Source organism: Pinus tabuliformis, chromosome X, assembly GCF_031772625.1.
Source record: "Pinus tabuliformis cultivar Carrire ecotype Pingquan chromosome X, CPIR1, whole genome shotgun sequence".
NCBI lineage: Eukaryota > Viridiplantae > Streptophyta > Pinopsida > Pinales > Pinaceae > Pinus > Pinus tabuliformis.
The window spans coordinates 1,418,805,819-1,418,822,023 of record NC_142308.1 but is presented as its reverse complement, the minus strand read 5'-3'; the positions used below and the strand labels follow the sequence as shown (position 1 = coordinate 1,418,822,023).

Sequence of the window (16,205 nt, the reverse complement as noted above, 5' to 3'; positions counted from 1 at the left end):
TCTCTATTTTTGTTCGTCTTTATTGTTGTGCATCGTTGAATGGTGTTGATGGATGTTTATGTTTATCTGATGCTAATAACAATTAATGCTCTGTGAAGTTAAAAATATACTATTTGATAAGAAATATTGATTCACCACCTTTCAGTATTTCCAACAAAACCTTGTGGCATAGCACCATCCAAATCCAAGTAACTCTAGTGTCAAAAAAATAGATGAAGAGGGGCTACAGGAGTAGAGTCAATTGGTCCTCATTGGATTATCTCCCACCTATTAGACCACTTTTAACTTTTAAATCTCCCCTTTTAACATTTTCCCGCAAGGGAAAAAACATAATTTCCATTCAACTAGAAAAGAAGTTACAATCTTTAGGAGCAAATGCATGAGTTTAAATTTTTTTTTCCAGGTGGAAGGTGCAACACTAAAAAGGGATACTACATGCCTCGAAATTCTCTCTGGTAGGATATTACATTCTTAGTAATCATAAGGGGTTAAGCTTAAGAGTATCCTACTTCAAAATGGCCTCCTGGCCTTCATGAAATTCAGAGAGCACTAAGTGATTTTCTGAAAGAGTCAGTCCTGCTTTTGAGAGTTTTTCTGCAACATGATTTCTCTAAATATGTGAGAGAAACTAGTGTTCTTGAAAAGCCCAGCGATTGTTTTTTGTTGCCCAGCTAATACAGCCCGATGTTTTGGATTTGAACCTGTCCTTGCGTCCATTGAATGACCATCAAAGAGTCTCCAAATACCTGTAAGCAGTTTTCTCCCCTGCCAATAACAAATTTCAGCAGATAGTAAAGAGCCAATCGTTCTACCTTATTGTTGGATCCGCTGATTAGATTAGAATTGAAAGGCAAGTAATAAGACTAAAAGGCCAAGAAAGTGGTTTTGATCCCATTTTTATGTTCCAAAGCATGGATTCTGATTTTCCTTTAGTTGTTAAATTTTTTGAAATAAATCTCTGGAAACTGAAAGTGCTAACAGTAGCAACAACAGAACTGAAACAACAGTAATTGTGGTACCAGCAACCGCAGATTCAATACTAACAGCACAGTTTCCAGAAGATACCAAGTGTAAATCTTATAGCAGGTTTCAACAGCACTGGCAGAAGAAAACCAACAGTAGTAACTAATAGGTACAGTTGAATGCTGCAAATGTTGGCACACAAAATATTAAACTATGGTGAGAATATTTGGGTGACTACTCTGGTGGAATCCAAGGGAGTATGGTAGCTGCTCTTGGCCCAAAAATTCTCTTCCTGGTGGAGCACTCCCACTTTTTGTTAATTAAACCGACTGACAATGTTAAGCACATGAATGTTGTTAAACGCACATGAATGTTGTTAAACACACATGAAAATGTGGACAGAATTTAGATAATCGTTGAATGTATTTTATTCACAAAGATATACATTTTATACATTGTTTAATGACCCTTGGTTTTCATGTTCCAAGTTGGACTCCAATGACTGTTCACATTCAACACCATAACCCTTAGCGGATTAGGTGTCCAACATTCCCCCTCTTAATCTGAAGAGGTATATATGAGTCCAAGAAGAGAGCTGAAGTACAGGTAATACAAAAAATGCATGGCAGCAATTGGCTCACTGTGCTCTCTGAAATGATGGTTTAAGGTGGGAGAACTCGAGGTCTCAACCAGTGGTGATTTAAGGATGACCACCAACAGTGGAACACTTAGTGCAGTTCCTGGAACAGTTCCAAATCTGGCTAGAAATGCATGGCAGCAACTGACTGACTGTGCTCTCTGAAATGATGGTATAAGGTGGAAGAACGCGAAGAATCAACCAGTGGTGGTTTAAGGATGACCAACAATAGTGGAATGCTTAGTGTAGTTCCTGGAACAGTTCCAAATCTGGCCAGAAGCTAATGTCTTCTGCTAGAGGAAGTGCTCGCTATTGTTGTGAAAAGGGAGATCATTGAGGTCTCAACCTGTGCTGGTTTAACGAAGGCCACCAACCAAAAGCATGCTCATGGGGCATTTTTCTGTCTTTGGTTACAACTCTGAATCTAGGTATGGATGACTCTGGCTCTAGGCTCAGGCAACAGACCCAACTGTGGTTGAGGCTCGCTTGATGTATCTTTGAAGCTTGTAGATGGCCATCAATTCCCCCGTCAGATACAAGGTGAGAAGATGAAGAAATCTCCACTGCAATACGTGTCAATACTTGATAAGCGTCCATCCAAGGTAAATCTTCTTCGCTGTTGATGCCCATTGCCAAGAAGCGATCCATCCAAGGTGAATCTTCGTTCTTGCAGGATTCTTGTTTCTGAAGCATCTGTTTGAATGATGAGCATTCGTATTTTTATGACAATTCCCACATTAAAACAATGATCTTTCACATGACCAACTCTATCACATTGTTGGCATTAAACAATTTGTGGCTACTGCGAAAGAGGAGCAGTGGGTGAAGACAAGTTCTTCCCAAGGTTTGATAATGGACTTGGGAAGTGCAGCCTGAACTTCTGCATCTTCATGCAAAATCGCCCCTGAAATGGGCACTTGATTGGAATCAACCTCAATTTCAATTTCTTGCTGCTAATGGGAGTTTGTCTCAGTCTTAAATAGAGGATTGTTCTGATCAAAGACCAGTTCAAAATGATGACTATGCTGCCGTAGCTCATCTTGCTGTAGCTTTGATTCAAGTTGCAAAAAGTCAATTTTGTCTTGTGGATATTGTAGACAGGTTTGAATGTCTGTGAGAGTGAGTTTGCTGTCTTTTACTATATCATGAACAACATAATGTATCAGAGTTTTTGGGGAACTCTAATACTTCACCAATTTAATTCATTTTTCAAACAATTCAAACTGAAAATTGAAGTGTTTCAATTTCAGCAATCAAATAATCAATGAAGAGCGGATGAGTAACAAAGTTAGTGAGACATTTCTATGCAATAGTTGGTCTGCCAGTCACAAATGAAAACAAGTTGCAGGTCTTTAAGGCATAAGAAACTACAGAAGGCCGAAGGTCCTCATTGGTTGGAAAAATGCCTGCAAGCCATTTACAATGTGGCTCCAATCCTTTTATACAATCTCGATATGACCTCCACTGCTTCTAGAAACAAATTGTCAATAACAATGCCAAGTTGGTAATATCATTTGAATGAGCCTTACAAGTGTTTTAGGCTCCAAGGCTGCGGTACCGAATTCTAACATAGTTCCTTTGGCTACAAATGGTTATGGTGCAGGCGCTTTTAATAACAAATGGAGACAATCTCTAGCACCAAGTCTTTATCTACGAGCTAAAATTTGTACAAATTCTTTTCTTTCTCGCTGGAAATTTGGAACTTTGAGTAAGTCAACATTACCATCGACCAAGAAACTTTGAGCTTTGGAAAGAGCGCAACTTAAAGTGAGACTGAAACATTCTGTCAGTTCAAATCCTACTAGCAAACTTGATATTAGTGTCTTTGGTGGTTGTTGTGACGATTTCACAAAGCCCCAGTAATCTACAACTTTCACATCGAATCCGAGCTCTGCATTGATGTTGCCCAAGGAAGATATGAGAATGATTTCACAGCCCTCATAGTTGAGGAAGTTGGGAGGATCTGTAGCCACAAAATGGTATTAGCTGATGTGCCCCTGTATGTGTGCAGGGAAGGTCACCTTTCATTTGCTTTGAAGGCCTGTAGATGGCGGCGTGGACTGCTACAAGTTCTTTATTTGTGACGTGCAAGGAGTCTTCCTATGTGAGTCTCCCCTATTCAGTTCTCATGCTATCAATATTGTTGAAGCTACATATTTATCACCAAACGTCTAGCGATAACAGCTACCCGAAAATCCTTCCTTGCTATGTCGACTTGCCTTTTAGCAAATTAATGGGAAGTGAAGGCAGCGTGGTGTCCAATAAACTATTTTAGCACAGGCTGTATATGTGGTGCCTTCAATAACTGCCAGCAGACACACCATGCATTAATGTGTGTAAGAGAGAAACGTCAATAGGCACACACCAGGTGTAATATTGGTCTACTGCTAGACTAGTCGTAGCCAATACAATATGGAAGCATTCACCGCAGCATACCACCATTCAACACAGCCAACACAGAAACAGCGATTCCAAGCCGTGGATTCAGTTTATTTTCTGCCAAATGCTAAGAGAGCGTTTTGCAAAGTAAGTAGCATCAGCGCCTGCCCAGCCTATCGCCCCTCCATAAATTCAGGTGGCACCACATGGTCTGTGCCACAGTTCAAATGGCTCGCACACCGTTTGGAATGCACCGAGGAAGTTTGCAACAAGCACTCTTTGGTGGTATTGGATTCTATGTCAGAACTGAGTGATGGGTTTGCAAAAAATGTCCCAAGTTCACGTGGAAATTAGGGATATGGTTCTAGCCCTAAATTTTATCATGCAGTGACAGGTGCAGTGAGGGAAGGAGGTCACATAAATCCTGGATACTTCAGGAGAAACATCTCAACTTCCAAGCCAGTGAGATACATGTCTAATGTATATACAGGGATACAAAGCATTTTTTTTTACCAAGCCTGGGAATTGACGGAGGAGTCAGGAACTGCAGCAGAATGCCTGAAATGCTTAGAGTAATGTATAACAAGGAATGGAGGTTGAGTGTATCAGGCTCAGTGATGATCATGAGCAGGCTTCCAAGCATTAGAAAAGGTAGCAAATCACGGAAAAAATAGCAAAAGATGCTCAGTTCTGATACCAACAGGCTTTCATGAGTGCCAGGGTTGACAGGCCAAAATGTAGGAAGAGTTACCAAATATGGCCGGTGAGCAGAAATTCTGAGTGGATGGCAGATATTGTAGACACAGTTAAAGTGAGGTCTCTAAATTGTTCTATGACAAGTTCAGGATGGCAGAACTGAAATGCAGGACATGCATGTAGAGAAAGGCCACAAAACTAGTGGCTCAAATTATTAAACAGGGCAGGTATACTCCTGCTCTGATACCATGTTAAACACACATGAAAATGTGGACAGAATTTAGATAATTGTCAAATGCATTTTATTCACAAAGATATACATTTTATACATTATTTAATGACCCTTGGTTCTCATATTCCAAGTGGTCTCGGGGACCCCAATGACTTTTCACATTCCACTCCATAACCCTTAGCGGATTAGGTGTCCAACAAATATAGTTAATCTGACTGAATAATTGACATAATTAAACTAATTGGCCTAGTTGAGTCGCTGAGTGAATTTTTCGTTTAACTGCCACTATCAGATTGATTGATAATTTTGTTTGACTACTGATAACTGTTGTGAAGCTGATTATAGTATTGTAACGGCCTAGTTCAGTCCCATGGAGGCAGGATTACCATGTCTGTTTGGTATCTGTCTAGGAATGTTCTGAATGAAAATAACAAAAGGGATCAAATGGATGGGCATGATGAAATCACAAAGATCCTATGTTTTGCTGAGGTTATGAATGAATCTATTTGGATGTAACATTTTATTTATTTGACATAATATTCCTAATTAGCTGGTAATTTTCTATAGTTTTTCTATATTAGTGCCGTCTGTGTTGTGCTTAGAGTAAGCGCCTGACTTCATTTTTACTTTCCCACTTTATCTATTATTGTTATCATTCCTCCTCTCCATATGGTTTGCAACTGTTTTACTTGTATGCAGAAAGCACTATCAAGCTTGGCTAGATTTGACTAAAGTAGAACATGATGCCTTTGTCTACGATGATCTGCGAAGTAGGGGATATACTTTTAACATCCTAGTTTTGGCTATGACATGACAGCTATGCTGTATTTTCTGTATAATATCTTGTCTATATTTTTTCATTTCTGCATCTTTTGCTCAACTCAAGTTATCTAATCAATCATATTTGGGTACCATTGGTTATTAATTTAGTTGGAAACCTTAGCCAATTAGAACCATTTTAGTGTATTCTCAATTCCATTTGTAATGTCTTTGTTTTGGATGGGACAACAGGATGGGGCACTGCGACCACAAGAGCTTGAAGATCTTTTTTCCACAGCCCCAGAAAGGTGATTTGCTATGATTGCTTATTTTGCTATTAGAAAAAAAGACAACAACAACACAATAAAAATGCTTATACTCAATTGTTTTAGGCATAAAATTGTTGTTTTAAGTTGAATTTGTTTTACATTTGTTAAATGTTGTTTCAAATTCTGGGTTGGATGGTTAGTTTTTTTGTTTGTTTGTTTAAATTACAAGTATTTTTCTGCTATTTCTGTCATTGGAATATGGAAATTATATTTTGTGACTTGCTTTTTTATTTACTTGAATATAACTGTTGTTTCGTCAATTGAGATTTAGTGATTGGCCCTCATTCTTTGCGACCAATTGTGGATGTGGAAAATCTTCACTTAGTCTTTTATTTATTATTAATATTTAATTTTGGGAAGTTGCCATTTATTCAAGAATGCAGATTACTTTTACATCAATTTTTGGTGCTAAGCTGTTCACACTTCTCTGTTTTATCATTTATGGCTCTTTTAATGTAGTCACACCCTTTTTTGAGTGTTATAGACTTCCTTTATTCATGTTGGCATGTCATTTTCATTATTTCGTAGGCTGGTTGTTTTAGACTTCTCAAAGAGGCTTGTGTGTTATGGTGGAATCTGATTTGTTTCGAAGATCCAACATGTTTATGAAGCAGGTTGATATAAAGACAATGAACTTAAAATGGAATCATGTGTTTCAAAATGACAACTTAGGTCCCAAATAGCAACGCTTCCACTAAGTGATATCCTTTTTCTTTGTTGTTGATAGAAGGCATACAACTCTGAAGAACATTTTAAGAAATATAAACAAATGTGTTGTCTTCAAGAGTGCAATAATATTCTTAATGTTGTAAAAAATATTTAGAAGTCTTGAAAGTAGTGGAAAATTGAATTCCTTGTTGGAAATACAGAGGGGGGGGGGGGGCTGGGGGATGTGAATCAATATTTATTTTCAATTGCTATTTTTACCAGTTAGATCACTTATATTTAGAACACAAAATGAACAATGATAGAATGAATACTTGTATTAATTGCTTCTTTCAATAAATTAAGTACAATATATGTAGGGCTCCAACCCTAGATGAAGACACCGATATTCAATGAACAATGATAGAATGAATACTTGTATTTATTTCTTCTTTAAATAAATTAAGTACAATATATGAAGGGCTCCAACCCTAGATGAGGACACCGATCTTCAATTTTCCAGGCTCCAACCAGTATTTGCCAAGCACCGACTTGGACTTCCAAGGCTCCAACCAATATTTGCCAAGCACCGACTTGGACTTCCAAGGCTCCAACCTGTATTTGCCAAGCACCGACTTGGACTTCCAAGGCTCCAACCTTGTCAATTTTGAGGCACCAACCTCAAGGGATCCAACCCTATGTTTGGTTCATGTTTTGACTTGGTTTCTTGAGGACTTTGATGCTCTAGGGCTCCAACCCTATCCTCCAAGGCACCAACCTTGTATTTTCGAGGCTCCAACCTCTTGGGCTCCAACCCTCAACTTTACTTTGTCAAGATGTGTTTGGTTATACTTCACGGTTCCCAATGTCTTCTTTAATGAGCCTTGTCAATCTTTAGCTATGCCTTCACTTTGCCTCCACTTCACATCATCAATGACAACTTTGCTCTCTTAGAAGGTGTCATCACTGCTCTTCATCCGTACCCAAACAATTTCTTCAAGTCACGTCATGATGACATCAACGATGCATCATGGTCTTCAATTTTATCTCATAGTTCAGAGTGTCTTCACAAGATGTTCGAAGGTGTTGTCAATGTGCTTCAAACCCAAGCAAGAAATGCACAAAGTATTTAATTGATCCAAGGATAACTTTCAAGTCTTTAATATGTTGCTCCAAGAATTCTTCAAGATCTGCGTCTATTATGTTTCCAATTTTCTTCAATAAACTATTCCAAGGTTCTAAAATTGTTCCGCGGACTTTATTAGATGGTTTGACAAGTTGAAATATAGAAGAGTTTTCTCCACAGGTCTACAAGAGAGCCTTCACAAATCTGATATGAACTCACACTAGGGTTGAACTCCAAGAGGTAACAAGAATGCTCAAATCTGAACTGTAATGTTAAAATAAACTAAGCCCAAGTAAGTCTGCACCAAGTCTGCAACAAAGGAATCACAAATTTGAAAGGATCTTTGCTTGTTCAAGTTTTCAAATCACAACTTTGTAGAAAATGTGTCAAGTCAGTTCCATAATTACGCAACTCTTGCATAGGTCTATAATTAAGAGTCTCAGGTTCGCAGACTACAGTTACTTGCCCGACTTTGTAAATGCAATAAATTGTGTTCCTTTTTTGTTGGCCCTTTTCAGTTTATAAATACCTTCACACTATTCTTCTTCTTGTTTTCTTTGTCCACTAAATTTCACAAGTGCTCCACAAATCATAATTTAATTATGAAATTCTCATAATCCACAAAAGGTATGAAACCAAGATTTGTTTGTTTTGCAAATCTCCACGAGTCCGTAAAAGAGGATGACGACTTAAAAAAAACTATAGCATCGAAAATTTATTTCTACAGGATTGAGAATCTTTATCTTTTTGTTCTAAGGTTCGATATACCTTAGTCTTCACCGAGATTACAACACCCATAGTTCTGGGCTCCACCGAGGCTACAATACCCACAGTTCTGCTCCCATCTATTTGCTCTATGCGTTTACATTTTACTGTAAGAGCTCCGTGTTCAAAATTGATCGAATGGTTAATGGTCCTTCAGATCATGAGATGTGATCTTCACTTTTTTCTTCTGTCTTTTCTTCACCGAGATCCCTTTCACATTTCTTGCTTGATTGATTCGAAGTGATACTCTCGAATGATCATGATGTATATGTATATGTGTTTGCAAGTTCACATAAGGGAGTCGACATGATTTCGTGGAGCCCACAAACATAAGACACGTCCAGTGAAAAGTCCAGCATATAATTTGTTCACATTTCTTCGATGAAAGCATTTCGTGAAGCACATTCGTCCAACGTTTTTTGGGGTCCATGTACTTGTGATATGTATTATGTTCAACATAGCTGTGGTTAATGTTTAGTTCATTTTAATAGAATATTTATTTTTATATAATAAAGGCATCATAAAAAAAACTTTCCATGTTATGGATAAAGGTATATTTGCTAGGATTTGGGTATTCATGTATATATGGTGTGTATGGGATTTGCATTAATATTTTAATGCCTAAAGATTCATCTATGTAGGGTTTTATTCATTTGAAAATACATAGTATAATTGGGTTTCATTAAGATATGTAAAAGGATTAGGATACGGTTTTATATGAAAGGTCTTCACACTTGGAACTTATTCAATAGTTTGGATATGATTAGGATTAGTGTTTGCTTAAACTAAGGTTAGAGCATTATGTAAAGCTAGGATTTCCTTTGGTTTAGGCCCTAGGGCAACATCTCATCAATGCCATATTGACATCAATGACAACATTGACTAACAATATTGTTGGACATTAGATAAACCAACGCTCCCCGTGTGTTTAGCAACATGGATTAACCGCCTCATTGATTAACAGGTTTTGGTCTAACGACAATCGTGATTCCCAACAAGTGGTATCAGAGCGTAGGTCATGAGTTCGATACACACCCAACTTGCGTTGGGGGGGGGGAGATTGTTGGACATTGGATAAACCAACGCTGCCCATGTGTTTCGCGACATGGACTAACTGCCTCTCGTGGATCCTTATCTCTGGCAATACAATAGTTGACTAACACCTGTGGGTTTTGGTCTAACGACAATCGTGATTCCCAACATTCCCTTCTTAGGTTATAAACTTTGTGGGAATTGAATTAAGATTGGGATATAGATAAACAAGGAGGATATCAAGAAGATTCTCCAGATATTTAGAATGAGCCAGATATCTGGAGACTTGAATGACATTATGCACAATGTAAATAAATCCCAAATTGATGATACATTGATCTTAGTGAAAGGCACTTTAAGACAATATTTAAACAACATATGCTTCCCCTGGCTTGGGAAAGTAAGAACACAAGATTCAAGAAGATCCATTTGGTCAAGGAAGAAGACTCATTTGGTCAAGTAAGAACACAATGAACTATCCATTCCATAAATTATGCCTTGAAGACTGAAATGTTGGAAATAAGGGGTGGGGGGGGGGGCGTGGGGTGAATCAATATTTCTTTTCACAATTGTTATTTTAAACCAATTAAGATAACTTATAAACTAAACACAAAAGATATATGTATAACAAAACAATAACTTTATTAATAAAGACAATGAGGACTCCAATCCTCTTTTACAATATTCAAATTTCATTTTGTACAATAATTTCTCAGGGCCTCAACCCTAGATGAAGACTCCAATCTTCAATCCACCAGGTTCCAGCCTATACTTTTCCAAGCACCAACTTGGTCTTCTTGAGGAGTCCAATCCTCTAGGGCTTCAACCCTTTCAGCTGATTCAGGCTCCAACCTGGTGTTCTTGAGGACACCAATCCTCAAGGGATCCAACGCTCTCAATTTGGTTTAGTTCCTCAAGGTGGCTTCTCAAGAATTGAAGACTTCCAATGTATTCTTCAATAAGTCTTGAAATTTATCTTCAAGAATGGCTTCAAATCTTCTTCATCAATTGCCTAGTATGTGTCTCCAAAACTCTTCATATCTGCACAAGTCAATTTTCTCCAGGCTACTCCATTAGAGCTTCGACAATGCTCCTCCAATCTCAAAATTTCCTCTCAATGATTTCAATAGATGACTGCCTCAAGAATGCACAATAGATCAAGAATATCCTATTGTGAGTTACAAACGTCCTTCAACTCCCAAGATTTGCTATTGTTATGTAAGGTCTCTTAATGACTGGTGTTTGCAATCATGTCTTCACAATTCTTCAGAACCAAGATGCCTTCAAATTTGACTTATGGTGATCCCAAAAACAATCTTCAAAATTTCAAATGATGCCCAAAAGAAACTAGACTTCCACAATTCAAATTTGCTTAAAAATAATTTCCAATACACTGCTTCAGATAGTTCTCAACAAGCTCTTCAATAGGTCAACATTTCCTTATCCAAGTGCAACAATTCTAATTCCAAGAAATTGGCCCAAACAAGCCCAACAAATCACAAGGTTTGCTATCCAATAAAGTATCACTGTAAAAATATTCCTAAGGGTGTGCTTCAAAGATCCATTGCTGATTCATATATATACAAGGAGTAATGTGGAGTCAAACAAGAAAGTTCAGACAAGTCACAGTCAACGAAGAATAGAACGCATACACAATGAATAGAGTATCTTTTAAGTCTGTAATATATATACATACAATATCTCTAGAATCTCGGAAATCCGGAATATATAGCGATGGTCACTCTGAAATCGATACAGTGTGATTACTCTCGGAAGGAATCAAAGAATTGTATATATATATAGATATACAGTGATTGCTCTTCGTAGTATCCTCTGTATATATATGTAGCAACAACTCTCGGCGGTGGCATATAACGTGACTACAACTCTCGGTGGAGGCTATAGTTCTCGGTGGTGGCACATGTACTATGACTACAACTCTCAGTGGTGACTGCAGCTCTCAGTGGTAGATTCAGTTCTCGATGGTGGCACATCTAAACAATATCATAAGTCAACGAGGAGTATACAAGTCTGTCTCAAATATTAATGTAAGCAAAGTACTGTGGCAATTGAGAAAAGGAGGAATCAAAGATAGTGACTGGGCAACAAGGACATGGGGAGAAGCAAAGACATAGGGAGAAGGAGAGCAGGGAACTGTGAACTAAACAGAGCAGAGGATAGTGACAATTGTCTTGGAAGGAACTTGGTGTCTATCTTGTCAAGGGTCTTGCTACTCATCATCTAAACATCTATCAAAAGAGATTCAAGGGTTTACTATCAAGAGGAGAGGTTTGCCTTGGCTTGGAGCCAACATCTTTTGTACTTGTATTTCGTTGAGTTTCTTGATTTGATAACTGTTTGATGATTGGAGAACAAGCAAACATAAAGAAGTTAACTAAAGAAAATAAAAGACATCACCAAAAGTTGTCAATGACAATGGAAGAATCATTAATAATAATTTGACCTAGATTCTTCAACACTCAAAAATCTCACCCTGATGCTTCAGATGTGATCCTACAGGGTTCATGCAGAGTGCTACAGGACTGTGTGTCTTCTTGTAGCAATCACATTGAACCATTAGGATCACACTTTCAATGAGTGGTGCTTTTCTAAAATCTTTGACAATTCATAAGAAGGTTGTTGATGGTTGAGTTTTGCTGTGATGGAAATGGGTGGAAAGTACGTGAAGGGCTAGGTTTTTTATTGATGGTAATTGGCATGAAAATGGAAATGATGACAAATAATAAGGTGGATAGATGAGAGTGGTGTGGTGAACTTAGTTTTTCATTCCCCCAAGGAAAACATAATATCTGACCCCTCTTTCTATGCCGATCACAATCTTGTAGCAAATCTAGACAATCCCGTAGCACTCTGTGTCAATCCTGTAGTAACCTTGTTTAACTCATATCTCTCAAACAGTGGATTGGATTGACCTGAAATTTGTTGAGCATGTTTCCATCACCTTATGCATCTCCCCATAAAAAATCTTATCCAACGGATGTACAAATCTCGAGAAAAATGGAAAATGGTTGTAGGTGATGTAGGCGAATTTCTCAAAAAGTATACACTGGAATTTGCTGAAATTTCTTGAGCATGTGACCATCATCCATATGTGTCTCCCCATGAAGCAACTCGGCAAAAAGATGCATGGTTTTTGTGATATGGTCAAAACAATTTATGCCCCATTTATTTTGACAATCCTGTAGCAACACATAACTTTTCTATAACACTTTAGAACAATGAGGAAAATAAATGTTGGAAAATAAAACAACACTTTTTTCTTTTCTTTTTTTCTTTTTTCCAACCTATTGACCACCTCATGGAGGTTTTCAATTAGTGAGCCAATCTTAGGCGCCTCAAAGGCAGGTTTTCACCTGAGATTTTAATTTTTTCCTCTAATTTTTTTCTCTTTTTTATTTATTTTTGTTTTTTCTATTCTTTCCCACTTTACTTGTAAAAAAACATTCTTTTTCAAGTATAATAATACTTCAAATGGAGCCATGTGCACATCAAGATGATAGATAAACTCGTGTGTAGGCTCAAAAGATATGCTTCGACATGTACCTGAATATGAGAGAGCAAATGCTTTGGCTTTGATGATGCCAAACATTGTTGAAGAGAGTTATGCTCCTGATTAGTGATTGTCAGGAACCAAAATTCAATATAGCTTGATACCCTTGGTCCACTTGCTCATTTATATCATTGTGTATGCCTTCTTCTTCCATGCAATTTAAACCTTCTACTTTTTTCTGATTAGTCCCTTGAACACATAAAGGATTTGATGATAAGCATAGTAGAAATTCTTCAATCTTAGGCTCCAATGGCGGCTTTTCATCAAATGTGGTCCATGATTCTTTAGTCTCCTTTGGATCTTCTTCTTTTGGATGTTATTCTTCAATAGGAGCAAGAGAATCTCTTCTTTGTAATACTCTTCCTCATCCAAGATGAATATCACTTGGATCAAAAGGATTTGTTTGGAGATTTTGTATCTCAGCATTGTAAGTGGGTTGAGTTACTTTATTGCTTGGGTTTGGAAATGGTTGTGTAGGTAGTTGAGTGGGATCGAGTCTTTGAAATGGTTGTGATTGAGGATGTGGTTGCGGTGGAGGTGGATGGGATGTATAGCATTGAGTTTGGTATGGAGTATATTGAGGGAAATATGGGTCGCCCCATTGAGGAGGTTGGTGTGAATATGGGAATCGATGATAAGACCATGAATATTGAGGAAAATATGGATCACCCATTTGAGAAGGTTGGTGTTGATATGGATGAAAAGAGGGAATGGCGTAAGATCTCTGATATGGTTGAAAAGGTTGGAGAGGATAAGACAAATGTTGATATGGGTTGATAAAGTAGAGTTGCCCCATGCCTCCTTCTCTGCCACATCTTCTTCTACCTGCACATGATCAGTGGGGTGGTTTGTGGTATTGAAGAATTTTTTTTTGTTTTTATAAATTTTTATAAATGAGAATGCCAGTGCAATGCAATGAAAAATGCCTGATGCAATTTTTGTGTTTTTGTAGAAAAGAAAGAGGGAATCATTCCAAGAAAAAGAGAATGTTTGCTTTGACACCCTCGTCGACAACGACACCAAAAAGTGATGAGCCTTGGTAATTCAACAAGAATGTTGGAACTACCAAGGCTACCAACTTAAATTATCAACTCAAGGTTCGTACAAATTTAAGAGGGGCTGACACTGTATGTGCAACAGACACCTTCCTCTTCCTAGTCTGACTCCCTTTGATGCAAGTGAAAGAATACCATGAAACAACTTCAAATGAGCAAAGATCTAGGTAAGCCGCCAATCCTAAGTTGCAAAAGCGAAATAACCATAAGTAAACCTATTCTACTTTTCTAAAGACCAAAAATTCTAGAACTAGTGATTAACCTACTAAATTCCTAACCTGATCAAGTGCAAGTGACATGGGATAAATTTTTTTATTAAACAGAATGTTTTCAAGACTCAATCCAAGTGGAATCAACTCAAAAGAACCTTGTTAACACATGCTAAAAAATAGCAGAAAATTACTACTGTTTTTCTATATGATACTTGCAAAAATTCCAAAACTGTGAACTAGTAAACCAATCCAAGTAGATCAATCATGGATATGACTTTGCAAGGTTGTTTTAAAGATGCATCATTCTTGTGACTTCATAAATAACCTACAAAACAACTTACTTTAATCATTTAACCAATATAACCTACATCAACTGAAACATGGATACTAAGTGCAGAAAAATGAAAGAATAAGCAATGCAAGTGAACAAGACACCAAAGAAGATAAAGAGGTTGTACAACAGGGATTTGAGGCTCCTGGGATGGCCAAGCCCAAGGATGCTCAGAGTCCTATGAATGAAACCAAGCCTTAGAGTTGAAAATGATGCCAAACTTCATTATTTGAAAGTACATCCCTCCTAGAAATGAAAATAAAACTGCTAAATAACAAGTTGTCTCATAAGATGAAGAAATGCATGCCCCTAGAGGCAAATTCGAATTGGTACTTATACAAATAGATGGGGAAGCATCGTCCTTGAAATGAGACAACTTTGCCCTCCAAAATCCCTTAAATAGTGGATCTGGTTCCCAACACTAGGATCTTCATTAAATGACAGGGAGCACATTTATAGATTTTCTCAATCATTAGAGCTCCAGAATTTGTTCAATAATTTGATAATATCTTGTTCATTTATTGTCCAATCTTGGTCCTTGTAGTAGGAAGAAAGTCCCTAGTTTATCTCATGCTCCAAATCTTCATAATTTGCCCAATATTCTCACAATATTCTACAGTAAATAATATTAGACACAGATATGCAACTATCTCTAAACCTTCCCGTTGAATACATTATAGCTCAAAAAGGTGTCATCAAATGCAAAATGAGAGGTTAAATGTGCTAAAGGATGGTTAAATGGACCTTAATTTGTGTCTAATTTGGAGGCCATCAATAAGCGTAAAACTAAGTTGCCCACGAGAAGCATCAATTGCAAGGAAATGGCCCAGGGATTTTCCAATGCCTTGAAAGAGTGTCTAGTGCCACAAGTGAGTAGGCAGATTAGGAAGTCAGACCATATTGGCAATGTGGTAATCACTATGCTAGAAGGGTCAAAATCTAGACCAAGGGGTTAGGAACAGTTGAGCATTGCCCCATAACCATGGCCCTTTAGATAATAGTCATCCAATTCAGCATAGACCACAACGAAGAAGCCTTTGGAGTAGAAAGTAACCTTGCAACTCCTGGTACATGAAAAATCAATCCATTGGTAAAGATTGTTGATGTTATTGCAACTTCGAGCATACATTCCCCACGGGGTCATGTTAATTTGACTAGGGGAGAATGATACATTCACTCATGGGACCTTGTTGATTTGGCCACGACTGAATGGCCCATGATACTCACATTGCTTGCTCTGGGATGGAGTGATGTATTTTTATATAAAGCGCGTTTGATTTGTTTATCTAATTGGGTTTTTACCCATTAGTCGAATAAACAATTCTACTCTACTGCTAAGTCACTAGACACAGGGACACGAGACCCATAGGACATGAAAATTCAAGTGTTGGACACGGGGCATGTTGAACCCCTAGAACAGGACACATAGGACACGTTATATATATAATACTAAATAGTTATTTCATATTACAC

At 37.7% G+C, this 16,205-nt stretch overlaps 1 protein-coding gene across 3 annotated transcripts in view; it reads left to right on the top strand.

The window, feature by feature from the left end:
• Positions 1-16,205, top strand: part of MIRO1 (MIRO-related GTP-ase 1) — a 300,498-nt gene that overhangs the window by 124,032 nt on the left and 160,261 nt on the right. For all 3 annotated transcript variants that reach the window (XM_089452597.1, XM_089452596.1, XM_089452598.1), the window contains exon 8: positions 5,919-5,974. In XM_089452597.1, coding sequence (XP_089308723.1) covers positions 5,919-5,974 — 56 coding nt within the window. The remainder of the gene's footprint in view (positions 1-5,918; positions 5,975-16,205) is intronic.